This window comes from Paroedura picta, chromosome 2 (assembly GCF_049243985.1).
Source record: "Paroedura picta isolate Pp20150507F chromosome 2, Ppicta_v3.0, whole genome shotgun sequence".
In the NCBI taxonomy this organism is placed as follows: Eukaryota; Metazoa; Chordata; class Lepidosauria; order Squamata; family Gekkonidae; genus Paroedura; species Paroedura picta.
This window is the reverse complement of record NC_135370.1, coordinates 184,906,200-184,921,286: the sequence shown is the minus strand read 5'-3', so window position 1 is coordinate 184,921,286 and position 15,087 is coordinate 184,906,200. Positions and strand designations below refer to the sequence as shown.

The 15,087-nt window shown below is 55.7% G+C and overlaps 1 protein-coding gene across 1 annotated transcript; it reads right to left on the bottom strand.

Annotated features, from left to right (window-relative positions):
• Nucleotides 1-238: 238 nt before the first annotated feature.
• On the bottom strand, nt 239-11,000 carry TMX1 (thioredoxin related transmembrane protein 1). The gene is made up of 8 exons (XM_077324153.1): nt 10,810-11,000; nt 9,800-9,915; nt 7,850-7,895; nt 7,258-7,386; nt 6,149-6,194; nt 5,782-5,883; nt 5,599-5,668; nt 239-2,992 (listed from the first exon to the last, which is right to left on the bottom strand). Exons 1-8 carry the CDS (start codon nt 10,962-10,964, stop codon nt 2,823-2,825), a joined length of 834 nt encoding a protein of 277 aa, XP_077180268.1. The 5' UTR covers nt 10,965-11,000; the 3' UTR covers nt 239-2,822.
• Nucleotides 11,001-15,087: the final 4,087 nt, after the last annotated feature.

Genomic DNA, 15,087 nt, shown 5'->3' with positions numbered 1-15,087 from the left:
ACCCACCCGCCCGCCCACCCAAGATCTTTTGAGATCTTTACTGCAGACGCTGCACGTCAATCACTTTTATTTTAAAGACTCAACAGGATTGGCTCCCCCCCTCTAGTCGGAAAGCACACAGAGGAATGGAGGGAGGTGTGCAAAGAACATCAGCACCAAACTGGGGAGTGGAGTTTTCGCCGTCCCTGTTTCAGACACCCTCTTGAAGGCCCCGCTGCAAAGACACAGGGAGAGACGATTCCAGACACACACCGAGAGCTTTATTGCTGGGAACTGTTTTGCAGATTAAGGGGCCGATCGCCCAGCCCTTGCAATGCAGGGGGAGGTTTTGGAAGCTGCCTGCGACCGGGACCCATCCTCAGCAACACAAACCAAGCCTACCCTTGGAGTGCGGCCTTTCCGGACCTCGTGATCAACAGGAGCCCCACGACCTCCCCTCTGGTGTGACAAAAGCGTTCTGGGCTCAAAGCAGCTTCCTCCCTTTTCCATGGGAAACATCGCCCCAGACGTGTCCGGGGAACGTGGGTCGACTCGCCTCCTGAGCCAGCCGGGGGAGGGGGAGAGGACTGTCCCACGTCAGCCCAGCGTTTGGGAGGGGGACACAATGCTCTCTCCTACATGGAATGCTCCGCAAGCCGAAGCCAAGCCTACCAGGGGATGAGCAGAGGGGCGACCTCTTTCCCTGACACGCAAGTCCCCTTTCTTTTCCCCAAAGAGCGTTCAAAATGGCTTTCTCCTGCAGCCTGAAAGGGCACAGCCCGCTCCAGGAGAGGAACCCACGTCCCGGCCCAAAGACTGCAGAATGGGGAGAGCTAAACCCAAGAATCCGCTGCTCGGGGAAAGCAAGACTTCCAGGCCTATCTGGCCCTGGGGCACACGGCAGCCGGCCCCTCTCAAGAACGGAGCTATTCACATTTCGGTTACAGGAAGGCCAATCCCCCTGACGCTTCTTCATCCAACCTATGCCAAGCAGGACCCAGTGCCAAGCTGCCCCCCTCCGCTATGACAAAGGAGGTCAAAAAGAAGCCATGGATGGAGCCTTCGAGCCAGCAGCCCAGCCTGAAGCAGCCAACACAACCTGACCTCTGCATGCACAACCGGTCCCCAGCAGCCCTGCTCAGAAACGACCAGAGGGGAAGGAAGGGGCAAACCCAGGCCTGGATGACAAGCTGAGGCAGCCCAGGGAGGGGTCAACACCTGCCAAATGCATCAGAAAGCCACGGGCTGGAGGCAGCCTCCTGTGGGGCCCCTGCCTGACTCGGAGGCCTGAATGGCAAGAGCCTTGTGGGGCAGACGGGGCAGAAGGTGCCCGGCTCGAGACAGAAAGAGAGGTCAGAGAAAGGGCTGACCACTCGCACAGGAGTGCCCTCTTGCCCTGGAATGTCCCAAAAAGCAATGCAAGGAGGATGTTCTGTGAGATTTGGGCTTCTCACCGGAACACAGGCAACCTGGACCCGCCTTCCCCGTGGCTGCTGCAAGCCTGTCGCCTATTCCAAAGAAGGCCTCATCTGCCCCCAGCAAGAGTTCCCTGGGCAGGCGAATTCCACTGCGGAGTCCAAAAAGTAGCCGTAGGACCACCTGGCCCCACACAGGCCGCTTCTTTCCCTTCGGCACTAATACTCAGTGCACGAAAACAGACTGAAAGGACACCCCCCCCCCCCCCAATGGCTCCCTCTGTTGGTCCCAAGCACAAGCCCTGGGAGATGCTCACACCCAGGCCAGGAGCTCCGTGCCGGAGAGCAGGGAGACGGCAGCCGCCCGCTTGGCCAAGCTGGGGAATACTGAAAGGCACGCCGGAGTTCTCTGCTGCCCGGCTTCGAGGCCTGGCGGGAGGGAGCTGCTACAGAAGCCGAGCTCTTCCGAAGCACAGAGAGCGGGGGCAGCCTTTCCTTCGAGGGCTCCGGCCGGGAAAGGCACCCGGGAAGGGAGGCCAGCAAAGCCCCCGTGGTGATTGGCACACAGCGCAGACTGGGGGGGTCCATCCTTCATTTTCCAGACACTGTAAACAGAAACAAACAAACAAGCAGGCAAAAGCCGAGCGCTGTTTGGGTCACCCCTTCTCCCCACCCCTTTATGGGGTTTGAAATCGGGAGGTCTGGGCCAGAACTGACACATAAAGGAGGGAGTGACCGGGGCTTCAGGGCAGACAGCACAAACAAGCCACGGGAACGAACTTTACGGGGTGCTCTGGGCACCCCGGAAGTCTCACCCAAGCCTGGAGGGGGGTGGGAGTGGGGGTGATCTTAGGGCCTATTCCCCCAGACTGGAGTCGCCACCAGCCAAAATAAAAACTGAAACCCTTTTTAGTTTCAAAACTGGTTTGCCCACGACCCTCTTCCCTACTGGGCTGGCCTCTCAAACAGAGCTCATTTCAGAGGCTGATCGGGACGAGGCCTTCTGTAATCCTGCAGGCAAGCCCCTCCGACAGGCATCCGGGCAACACCAGCGAATTGGGGCTGAAGGGTGGGGGCAGGATTTTCTCCCCAGGGGCCGCTTCAAGGGGAAGGGGTTTTTGTTTGGTTTTCAAACCGAGCTGTCCTGGCTGCGGCTACAGGCTCTGGGCACCGGCTGGCCTGCCAAGGCAGGGATCTTTGTGAACAACTCACCGGAGGCACCACACAACGTATCAACAAAGCCCCGCGTCCTAACTGAGCAAGGAGAATCCAACACAACAGTTTCAAATGGCCCTGGGAGGCTTTCCACGCAGAAGGGTCTTCTTCTCCCAACCCGCTGTGTCTCTCAGCTTCCTTGGGGAGGGAGGATGCCCCCCCCCCCCAGCCTGGCATGCCTGGCCAGCCACGCGGGAGAGCCAGTGGAGGATGCTATGACTTCACAGCTCCCGCGGCAGGGGGCACGGCTCGCTGCCGCAGTGCGTTTGGCAACATGGTGGGGGGCTCTTGGCACTCGGGCTCAGCCTTGGTGACGCCAGCCTCTCTCGGCTCAGCCTCTTCCGCCGGCTGCTCCCAGGGCTCCGCAGATTCCGATAATTTTCCTTCAAGGAAAGGGAAAAGAAATAAAGCATTTACTATCATTAGGTCCACTTGATGGAAGCACCAGATATTTTGGGTTTGGGACACAGCTGGATCTACTAGAACAGTGCCAACCTGTTCTCTGCAAATCTGCAGGGGGCTAAACAACCAGGTCCTTCGTTCTGGCACTCTCTTTTTGTTAAGGGTGGGGCCATTTTGCCATCAAGATGCAGTCAAAAGTCCTCAACTGAACACTAATCCTTGTCTAGCTGGATCTGACCAGGGTCCATCTAGTCCAGCCTCCTGTCTCACTCAGGGGCCAGCCAGTTCCTCTGGAAGGCCAGCAACAGGGCAGAGAGGCCGAGGCCTTCCTAAGGACATCGGAAGAGCCCTGCTGGGTCAGACCAGGGTCCATCCAGTCCAGCCTCCTGTCTCACACAGGGGCCAGCCAGTTCCTCTGGAGGGCCAGCAACAGGGCAGAGAGGCCGCGGCCTTCCTAAGGACATCGGAAGAGCCCTGCTGGGTCAGACCAGGGTCCATCCAGTCCAGCCTCCTGTCTCACACAGGGGCCAGCCAGTTCCTCTGGAGGGCCAGCAACAGGGCAGAGAGGCCGAGGCCTTCCTAAGGACATCAGGAGAGCCCTGCTGGGTCAGACCAGGGGTCCATCCAGTCCAGCCTTCTGTCTCACACAGGGGCCAACCAGTTCCTCTGGAGGGCCAGCAACAGGGCAGAGAGGCCGAGGCCTTCCTAAGGACATCAGGAGAGCCCTGCTGGGTCAGACCAGGGTCCATCCAGTCCAGCCTCCTGTCTCACACAGGGGCCAGCCAGTTCCTCTGGAGGGCCAGCAACAGGGCAGAGAGGCCGAGGCCTTCCTAAGGACATCAGAAGATCCCTTCTGGGTCAGACCAGGGGTCCATCCAGTGCAGCCTCCTGTCTCACTCAGGGGCCAGCCAGTTCCTCTGGAGGGCCAGCAACAGGGCAGAGAGGCCGAGGCCTTCCTAAGGACATCAGGAGAGCCCTGCTGGGTCAGACCAGGGGTCCATCCAGCCCAGCCTCTTGTCTCACACAGGGGCCGGCCAGTTCCTCTGGAGGGCCAGCAACAGGGCAGAGAGGCCGAGGCCTTCCTAAGGACATCAGGAGAGCCCTGCTGGGTCAGACCAGGGGACCATCCAGTCCAGCCTCCCGTCTCACACAGGGGCCAGCCAGTTCCTCTGGAGGGCCAGCCACAGGGCAGCGAGGCCAAGGCCTTCCTAAGGACACCAGGAGAGCCCTGCTGGGTCAGACCAGGGGTCCATCCAGTCCAGCCTCCTGTCTCACACAGGGGCCAGCCAGTTCCTCTGGAGGGCCAGCAACGGGGCAGAGAGGCCAAGGCCTTCCTAAGAACACCAGGAGAGCCCTGCTGGGTCAGACCAGGGGTCCCTCCAGTCCAGCCTCCTCTCTCACACAGGGGCCAGCCAGTTCCTCTGGAGGGCCAGCCACAGGGCAGCGAGGCCGAGGCCTTCCTAAGGACACCAGGAGAGCCCTGCTGGGTCAGACCAGGGGTCCCTCCAGTCCAGCCTCCTCTCTCACACAGGGGCCAGCCAGTTCCTCTGGAGGGCCAGCAACAGGGCAGAGAGGCCGAGGCCTTCCTAAGGACACCAGAAGAGCCCTGCTGGGTCAGACCAGGGGTCCCTCCAGTCCAGCCTCCTCTCTCACACAGGGGCCAGCCAGTTCCTCTGCAGGGCCAGCAACAGGGCAGCGAGGCCAAGGCCTTCCTAAGGACACCAGGAGAGCCCTGCTGGGTCAGACCAGGGGTCCATCCAGTCCAGCCTCCTGTCTCACACAGGGGCCAGCCAGTTCCTCTGGAGGGCCAGCAACGGGGCAGAGAGGCCGAGGCCTTCCTAAGAACACCAGGAGAGCCTTGCTGGGTGAGACCAGGGGTCCATCCAGTCCAGCCTCCTCTCTCACACAGGGGCCAGCCAGTTCCTCTGGAGGGCCAGCAACAGGGCAGAGAGGCCGAGGCCTTCCTAAGGACACCAGAAGAGCCCTGCTGGGTCAGACCAGGGGTCCCTCCAGTCCAGCCTCCTCTCTCACACAGGGGCCAGCCAGTTCCTCTGGAGGGCCAGCCACAGGGCAGCGAGGCCAAGGCCTTCCTAAGGACACCAGGAGAGCCCTGCTGGGTCAGACCAGGGGTCCATCCAGTCCAGCCTCCTGTCTCACACAGGGGCCAGCCAGTTCCTCTGGAGGGCCAGCAACGGGGCAGAGAGGCCGAGGCCTTCCTAAGAACACCAGGAGAGCCTTGCTGGGTGAGACCAGGGAGGATGTCCAGCCTCCTGTCTCATGCAGGGCAGTCTGGAGGGTCAGGAGCAGAGGCCAAGGCCTTCTTAAGAAGAGCCCTGCTGGATCAGACCATTGAGGGTCATACAGTCACAGAATCTCGGAAGGGACCTCCAGTCCAACCCTCTGCACAATTCAAGAACTCACAACAACCTGCTCCCCCACGGTGACCCCGATTCCATGCCCGAATGATCCCCCCCAAAGAAAAGTCCAACATCAATCCTCGGCAGCGTTTTTGCCTGCCAAGTTCGGAGGCTTCCTTTGATTTGACTCCCCACCCCCACCCCCCTTTCCTAGGGACAGAGGCGCTTACTGTGATGCGGGTACGGAGGCGGCCTGGTCCTTTTGGAGGGGCAGAGACAGTCAGCCAGAAACACCATCAGCTGAGGAGAGAGAGCAGAGCAGACCTCCCTCACCACAGAGCACGAACGCATGGTGCGCTTCCCTCCGGAGACATGAGCCTTCCCTCCCACTGCCCACAGAAGGGGCTACTCACCAGACCCAGCACCAGGCCCGAGAACAAGGTGGCCGAGGCAAAGATGGCGTATGACCCCCAGGGCGGCAGGCCGAGGCTTTCCGTGAAGTAGTTGTGGCCGTCCTGCAGGAGAGGAAAGGGCATGAACCCCTGAAGGTGCCTGCTACGGAACCAGGCCCTCGGGCCCTGCCTCTGCCTGGTAGTGGCTCTCCAGAAGGAGGCCATTCACGTCACCTGCTCCCCGTCAGCCATAAGCGGAGATGCTGCCGGGACTGAAGCAGGGGCCCTCTGTGTGCCCAGCAGAGGCTCTGCCACTCAGCCACGGCTCCTGCCAAGTAGGGTGGAGGAGTCAGTTTGGAGGATGACAAGAGCCATGCGCAGCACATACCCTGATCCACATGGACAGCTGGAAGAGCGCCGACATGCTGCTCATCCTGCAACAGAGGAGAGGAAACCATAGCAGGAAACCCTGAAGCCAGCATAAACCCCCTCCCCCAGCCCCCCCCCAAAAACATGACACGGAGGCAAGCAATGGTGGACCACCCCCTGGACATCTGTTGTTGGCCAGCCAAGTCTCAGGTCTCCTGGGCATAGACTACACATGACGTATAATCAGCATCATCATCAGCACGTAGAAATAAACCTGTAAGAGGGTGCTGGGAGGAGTTGGCGTGCACAGCCAACCAGTCAGGTATGCTGTCCCATCCCTGATTGGACGTCCATCCAATTAAGGATGTCCCGCCCATGGCCGCAACCCCCTCCAGCTTCTCCCCCCTGGAAGAAGTGCCAGCTGGTGAGTGAGAGCTGGAGGGAGGGTGCTGGACCTGGGACTGCGAGCCACGTGGGGGAAGGAGGGACAGAGCCCCCCACCAGTGCTCACTCCCACCCTGAGCAGCCCCAGCTGCAACCTTGCCAGGCCTCGGTGGTGCTGTGGGGCAGGGGAGAAGGCAAAGCAGTTCCCGCCAGTGCTCCCACTGCCCTGCGCAGCTCCGGCTGAGGCCTTGCCAGGATGCAGCGTCCCTCCCCCCGCATTCCCTTGTAAGTTTCATTTGGATCTGTGTACCAGGACAGTCTCGGGGCTCTACAGCTGAGGTGCATGACCTGCAGTTCCACATGAGGTGTCTCTTGCAGGAGGGGTTTCACTCCTTCCCACCTGCCCCTACAGGACCCTCCTCCTTCCACAGGATACAGACATTCACGCTCCAAACAGCAGCCTCAGCTTTCACTGCCCATGCTGGGTCAGGCCACTGAGGACAGCACCGACTATTACGGTTTTCAAAACAGAGCAGCTGCTTTTGTCACCCATCTTTCTAATATACATTGCGACAGATCCTTACCAAACGGACCCCTTGAGAGGTAGAAGATGGGGGATTAAGAACGTAGGTTCCTTCACCCTATAAAACGAGGGGATTCACCACCAGGATTCCAGCTTTGGGATATCACATGACCGTTAAACAAGCCTATCGGTGAACACTGCAGGACCCCGCTGGCACTTACAGGAATGAAGATGGGCCAAGCCAAGGCGAAACAGGCTCAATGGACTTCCATTCTTGGTCACTGATGAAGTTGATGAAGTCTGTTTTAGTCCGTGCACCCTGGTACCGCCGAAACTCTCCATCTTTGCAGCTGCCCAAAAGAAGGCCCATCAGTCAGTCATTTTCGAGCACAGGTAGGCAGACTACGCGTCAATCTCAACTATTTAAAGCTCCCCAGCTACTCCGTTTGCACGGTGCAGCAAGCAGAAAGGACAATTAAACACACTCTCTCCTGACTCCACAGTTGTTACTTTCCATCGCCCAAGGTCCTCTTTCCCCCAACTACAGCAGAAAGAACTGGATTCAGTTTCCCCATTCCAATCACCTTCATACACGGACGCACAACTTTCTGAGAAGCCCACTGTACGTTTTGGGGCACCAGAGTCAGCAGGGATGGAATACTATCATAAAATAAATAAATTGTAATGACTATGCCTTGGTGCTAACCAACAGATATTCCACCCAAGCAACCAGGTGCCAGGGATTTCCCCAATCCCGACCATAAGAACACTCTTTACTCCCCCCCACACACATTCATAGTCTGATATACTTACTGGTAGATGGTGGGGAGAGCTGTTATGATAAACCGCCCGCTCAGCCCTGAACAAAGACAGAGAAGCAAGATCCATTTGAAAAAGCAGATGTGCCCCTGGATCATCTCCCAAGACCACAGGTGGGAGTTTCGGATTTATGCTGCCTCCCACCCCCCACAGTCCCCCCCCCCCAGCACAGGCCCCTGTCCAAAAGCCTCTCCGCCTCCACAATGCTCAAAACAGCAAACTACTGACTGATTTCACTACACTTATAGCTCTTTAAGAGCCTCTTGTGGCGCAGAGTGGTAAGGCAACAGACATGCAGTGTGAAAGCTCTGCCCATGAGGCTGGGAGTTCGATCCCAGCAGCCGGCTCAAGGTTGACTCAGCCTTCTATCCTTCTGAGGTCGGTAAAACGAGTACCCAGCTTGCTGGGGGGTAAACGGTAATGACTGGGGAAGGCACTGGCAAACCACCCCGTATTGAGTCTGCCATGAAAACGCTGGAGGGCGCTACCCCAAGGGTCAGACATGACTCGGTGCTTGCACAGGGGATACCTTTACCTTATAGCTCACATTTCTCTCTGAGATTCGATGTGGATTGCAAAATCCTATTCTACGTGAACAACAGTATAAGACTAAGATTAGGAGCAGCTCTGTAGCTCCAAATGCTACCTATTTGTTATGCAAGTATATTTATACACATTCAGTAGGGTAGCCATCTTAGTCTGAAGAAACAAAGTTCTGAGTCCAAACGTCAACAAAGTTTAATTCCAGGTACAGGCTTTTGTGTGCACACACACTTCATCCAAATACATCTTGTACCCAAAATTAAACTTTGTTGGTCTTAAAGGTGCCACTGGACCTGGTGGAATCAGCTGCTGGAAGAGCTGAGGGCCCCCACAGGACTAGTCCAGTTCCACACGGCCTGTAGAACGGAGCTCTTCCGCCAGGTATTTGGTTGGGGCCAATGAACATCTAACCAACTTAACTAAACATTGTTGGGCTTCCTATATATCCCCCCTTGAAAAAACAAAAATCAAGACGCTCCTTGTTTTAGTCTGCTCATACAACGAATTGACATTTTAGATTATTTTAACTTTTATAACTGTTTAGAAATTTATTGTATATGCTTTTATGAGCACATTGTAAACGGGCCCAAACCAGCAATACCAGGAAGAGCGGGATATCAATCAATCAACTTTGTTCAATTTTTAGACATCTGAATTTCCTTTCTGGTAGCACTAAGCCATCCACTGGGCAATGACCTGTTTCATCCATGACACAATATCTTTGTCACTATAGACACGTGCGAAAACAGGAAATGAGACATTTCAAACAGAGAAGAAGAAAAACAATAATCACTTCTACCACAAGCTTAAGGTTCGCGAAATATCCAACTAAGTCATTTGCCTTCTCACACTGCTGTACCCATGACACACAGACAATTATCAGCTATGCTTAATTAGAGGAAGCTGGCATGGTGCCTCGCATTATTCCCTGTCATTTATACTATCTCAAGGACATTGGCCAGTAAATTCAAAGCAGAGGTAAGAGATGAACCTGGATCTCCTGAGTTTGCAGCTTACACACAGCCACCTCTTCTGACCCTGAGTTTTTGTCTATGGAACTCCTGCACAATGCAGAGGATTGTGTGAACTGGTGGTGAACTCCTCACCTGTCACTGTAGCTACTGGGAACTAACAGCATTCCTAGTCCCTACCCTGCGGCTTCGAAGGGCAGCAACGGCAAACGAGCTCTCCACCAGAGGAGCTATCAGTCCACTACCCATCTATTCTTAAGGATGCCCTGAAATGCTTCAGAAGCAGCAGGCCATATCTTGAAAGTGGGGGTCTCCTTGCCCAGAGCAAATTTCAGCACTCCAGGCCACAGGACAGAGATTCCCCAAGTCTTACATAGCATGTTAAAAACTCAGCAGACTTGTCTCCATTAGACACACCACCACGACCTACCTGGTTGTGCTGTCACATCCACTTTGGCGACGTTAATTTCAAGGTCTTCTCCCCATTCAGCAAAGCTTTCCCATTCAGGCTGTAAGTTCTGGCAAGCAGGACACCAAGGGGCATAGCTACAGAAAGCAGACCTTGGCTTCAATACAAACAGCACCCGAAGAAGAACAGAGTACCCGCAGAACATTTCTCCCTCCACAAGCTTTGACTGCATCATCAGCAAGAAGTTTTAGACACTGGTGAGAACAACCCCAAACAAGCTACCTCCCCTTCAAAAGCACAATGTTCTTTCTCTGCCCTCCTTATTACAGAGGATTATCAAGATGGGACAAGATGGGGGGGGGGCAACATCAACTCTGAAAGGGTCGGGGGGGGGGGGCGGAAAGGGACACAGAAAAGCTGTTTTGCTTCTACCAAATCCGACATGTTTCAATTAGCCAGGCTAGACAAGGCAGCCACAAGATATGGCACCTTGGAGGCCAACGAGGGCTGCCAACTCCAGAGCAAGAAATGAGTGGAACAGCGTCTGCTTTGCATGCAGAAGCTCCCACATTCAATCCCCAGCATGACATTATGTGCCAGACCTCATCCTGAGCCCCTGGAGAGCCACTGCCAGTTTGAGCAGACAGGGCTGGCCATGACTAGCAGCCTCTAATCTGGAGCGTCAGATTTTATTTCCTCCTCTTCCTCCATGTGCAGCCAAATGGATGACCTTGGCCCCATCCCTGTCCTGTTAGAGCTGTTCTCACAGAGCAGGTCTGTCAGAGCTCTCTCAGCACTCTCTACCCACGGGGAGAGGAAGGAAAGGCGACTGGAAGCCACTGAGACACTGAAAGCGGGGTATAAAAGCCTTCTAGGGGGCACTCCCTGGGGCCCAGCAGAGTCCACCCCCAAAGCTGCCTCTTCCTCGGGGAAAACTGATTCCGGGAGATCTCCCGGCCCCGCCTGGAGGTGGGGAGGAAGCGCTCTCCCGCCCCTCCCCCCCCCCCGAGCCTGAGCGGCGCGCGACTCACAACTCCACCATCCATTCCCCCGCCAGCAGCTCCCGCCACGTCCCGTCGCTCAGCGGCCGCACTTGGCTGCGCCCGCCCAGAGCCCGCCCGGCCGCCACCAGCAGCACCAGCAGCAGCAGCAGCAGCGGCGCCCCGCGTCCCCCGGCGGCCGCCATCTTGGCCCGCTTCCGCCTTCCCCGCGCCCACCGCGCATGCCCGGGAAAAGGCGGCGCGGAGCATGCCGGGAGAAAGCGGCTGGACGCGACCGCTGATTGGAGGGCGGCTCGCGCGCGACGGCCAATCGCTCCTTCTCTTCCGCTGGAGCGCCCCGGCAGCCTTGCGCCTGCGCAGAGCGAGGGGGCCGGCGCGGGGCTCCCAGGCAGAAGTTCCACCGGGAAGGCGCCGCGTCGCTTGTTCTTTTCTCAGCTCTTTTCCAGATAACAGTGACCAGTCCTCCAAAGGAATCCACCTCGCATGCCTAACGGAGCCAGCTTGGGGCATGGCTTGAGACAGGCGGCCTGTAATCCTTCATCTGCACCCCAGCTGCGTGACCTGGGACTAGTCACAGTCCTGTTAGAGCTGTTTTCATAGAGCAGTCCTGGCAGAGCTCTCGGCCCCGCCTGCCTCACAGTGCTTCTGTTGAGAGGAAGGGGAGGCAATGATAAGCCGCTTGGAGGCTTCTTCAGGTAGTGAAGAGCAGGGCATAAAAAGCCAACTCAGCTTCTTCTAAAAACAGGAAAGCTGTACCATGCCCCTGAAAGGAGGCCCCCCTCTACAACGGCTTCCTCCAGGCGGCCAGAACACCAAGACCCACACGTGAGCCAAAGCATTTCTAATCGAGGGAAAGAAGTGCACAGTCAAAGAGAACTCTAATTGGATCTGAGATGTTGCCAAGGTCCGTAGCAGGGTGGCATTTTAACATCTTTGGACTCAGGCCCAGATCTGCCCAGTGGGGCGAGACCAACAGCAAACGTTCTGCTCTGTTTAGCACGCGAGAAGATGGCCTTTGTGTCTTCAAAACAATAAGAAAGAACCTTCCAGCGGCACAGGAGAGGACTGGGGCTGCCCCCCTGCAGGGCCCATATGCACTACCTGCAGGCTGCTCCACATCAGGGCCTGCAACTATGGTACCCCAGGACGTGTTTCCACAGGCCTGCCCCCCTCCCTGGCGGGGGATATAGTGTTAATTCTGGGTCCAGAAATTTTTGGAGATTTGGGAAGGGGCAGGACTTCTGCAGCAAAGAAATTAAAAGACGCTTGCTGCTTGGGAGGAAAGCTATGGCAAATCTAGACAGCATCCTAAAAAGCAGAGACATCACCCTGTCAACAAAAGTGCGTTTAGTCAAGGCTATGGTATTCCCAGTTGCAATGTATGGCTGCGAAAGTTGGACCATAAGGAAGGCCGAGCGTCAAAGAATTGAGGCTTTTGAACTCTGGTGCTATAGAAGACTCTTGCGAGTCCCTTGGACTGCAAGGCGAACAAACCGGTCAGTCCTAGAGGAGATCAGCCCTGACTGCTCTTTAGAAGGCCAGATCCTGAAGATGAAACTCAAATACTTTGGCCACCTCATGAGAAGGAAGGACTCCCTGGAGAAGAGCCTAATGCTTGGATCGATCGAGGGCAAAAGAAGAAGGGGACGACAGAGAATGAGGTGGCTGGATGGAGTCACCGAAGCAGTAGGTGCAAACGTAAATGGACTCCGGGGAATGGTAGAGGACAGGAAGGCCTGGAGGATCATTGTCCATGGGGTCGCGATGGGTCGGACGCGACTTCGCACATAACAACAACAACAAAGGACTTCTGCGGGGTCATAATGCCGTTTTCTCCAGGAGAATTGATCTCTGCATCCTGGGAACCAGATGTCATTCCAGGAGAGCTTCAGTCCCCACCTGCAAGTTGGGGCTTGTGGTGGCTATGGGGTGCCTTGTGGGGCTGACTAAAGAATATCCAGTCTCATTCTGTCTGTTCAACAGCTGTTCTGGAGGCAAGCAGGGAGGAAGTGTGCTCCATGGAGCAGGAAGCCACCTATTGAGCCAATCAGGACACTGAAGGGGCAGATTTGAAAGGGAAGTTCCTAATCTGAACAGGCTAACTACCCATCTCTGACTCTCCCTGCAGGAGACTCTATATATTCTGCTGATCTTGCACCCTGAAAGACTTGCATTTGGGAACAGGCTGAGGAAGACCTTTCCAGGGCTTGAATGGCCTGGGAAAGATGCACCCACCCACCCCCACCCCCACCCCCACCCCCAGATTCACCTTCAGACTAGCGCCAGTCTGCAGAGGCCAGAACACTCTTTATTTTCCTGCCACTTGGCTTCGAGGAGGGCGGGCACGTGACTCTTAGGGCTAATCCTGACTCTTAGGGCTAATCCTGTGTTGAGCAGGGGGTTGGACTAGATGGCCTGTATGGCCCCTTCCCACTCTATGATTCTATGATTCTTGGCTACCATGAAAGGGCTGGGAAAGACGGAAGAAGATCCTCTGCCCCTCTGCTCTCTCTTCCCCTGCACGGCAGTTTCCTGTGGCAGAGGGACATGTGCTCGTCTGAGAGACCTGCTAGCTTTGTGTGGCCATGTTGAATAGAGAAGCTTCCACAACCCTGGAGAGGGAACGAGGCTGCCTCCTGCATGCGAATCACGGCCCAGGCATTGAGTTCAGGGCCCTCCCTCACTTTCGAGGCTGATCACTGATGCAGCCCCTCTCTCTCCCTCTCTCTCTCTGAACAACGTATATGATTAATGCCTCAACTCTGTCGGCACCGAATATAAAGGGTTCATGTTCCCTGCACTGCGCTTTCCTTGCCCCACCTGCAACAGGGAGCTAAAACAATCAATCAAATTAAATTGCTTCATCAGTTTATCAATTGTGGAACCGTCAAGTGTTCTCAGCTCCTATGAAGATGAGCCTTGACATTTGAGTGATTAAGTTGACATTTACTTGATAGAGGTTTAATTATCTGGATTCTGGGGTCAGAGAAGAGCTTTGGCAAACAACCATCAACTTTAACAGCTGCCTGGATGTATATGTAAAAATCTGCCATGATGTTTACTTTTCTCCTTAAATGAGAAATTGAATATTTGCTTTCTCCTTTCATTAAGTCCCCAAGGCTCTTTCCCTTCTGCTTGGGGTTTTTTTTTTTTTTTGCTGGTTTGTAATCAGCTTCATAGGGAGGGAAAGAGGAGGGCAAACTGACGCGAGGCTCATATTGAACATCACTGGTCTTTGCTAAAATGTCCTACTGAATTTGTAACTTAATGACTTTGTTGAATAAGAGTTGCCATCAGCTTGATGGGTTCCTGGAGATTTGGGAATAGGGTCTGGGGACTACAGAGTCTGGGGTGGAAAAGGGGCTCAATATAGGAGAAGAAGAAGAAGAAGAGTTGGTTCTTATATGCCGCTTTTCCCTACCCAAAGGAGGCTCAAAGTGGCTTACAGTCACCTTCCCATTCCTCTCCCCACAACAGACACCCTGTGAGGGAGGGGAGGCTGAGAGAGCCCTGAGATTACTGAAGAAGAAGAGTTAGTTCGTATATGCTGCTTTTCTCTACCCGAAGGAGTCTCAGAGCGGCTCCCATTCACCTTCCCTTTCCTCTCCCCACAACAGACACCCTGTGGGGTGGGTGAGGCTGAGAGAGCCCTGAGATTCCTGCTCGGTCAGAACAGCTTTCTCAGTGCCATGGCGAGCCCAAGGTCACCCAGCTGGCTGCATGTGGGGGAGCGCAGAATCGAACCTGGCTTGCCAGAATAGAAGTCCTCACTCCTAACCACGACACCAAACTGGCTCTCAAGTATGGCTCTCAAGAGGAGTATTTAAGAAGAGCCTTTGAAGATGAAACCATTTGCTTCATCTAGTCCAGCATCCTCTCTCACACAGGGGCCAGCCAGTTCCTCTGGAGGGCCAGCAACAGGGCAGAGAGGCCGAGGCCTTCCTAAGGACATCAGGAGAGCCCTGCTGGGTCAGACCAGGGGTCCCTCCAGTCCAGCCTCCTGTCTCACACAGAGGGCAGCCAGTTCCTCTGGAGGGCCAGCAACAGGGCAGAGAGGCCGAGGCCTTCCTAAGGACATCAGGAGAGCCCTGCTGGGTCAGACCAGGGACTAACCAGTTCTTCTGCAGGCCCAAGAACAAGTCAGAGAAGCCAAGGCCTATATGTTTAGAAGAGCCCTGCTGAATCAGATGAAGGAATCATCTAGTAAGCAGAGCCTCCTGTTTGCTGCTGGTCCCACCCATCAAGCAGACCACCCCCCGTATTTGACCCCTGGGATAGCAAACAGCAGCTAGTGCATTGCCACGATCA

Bases quoted from the DNA above. Each gene is read 5' to 3' on its own strand.
- TMX1 (XM_077324153.1), bottom strand. From the start codon at position 10,964: ATGGCGGCCGCCGGGGGACGCGGGGCGCCGCTGCTGCTGCTGCTGCTG. The intron at 9,916-10,809 runs GTGAGTCGCGCG...TGCTTTCTGTAG, and splicing joins GGGGAATGGATGGTGGAGTT to CTATGCCCCTTGGTGTCCTG. The intron at 2,993-5,598 runs GTAAGCGCCTCT...CTTTCCTTGAAG, and splicing joins GCCTCCGTACCCGCATCACA to GAAAATTATCGGAATCTGCG.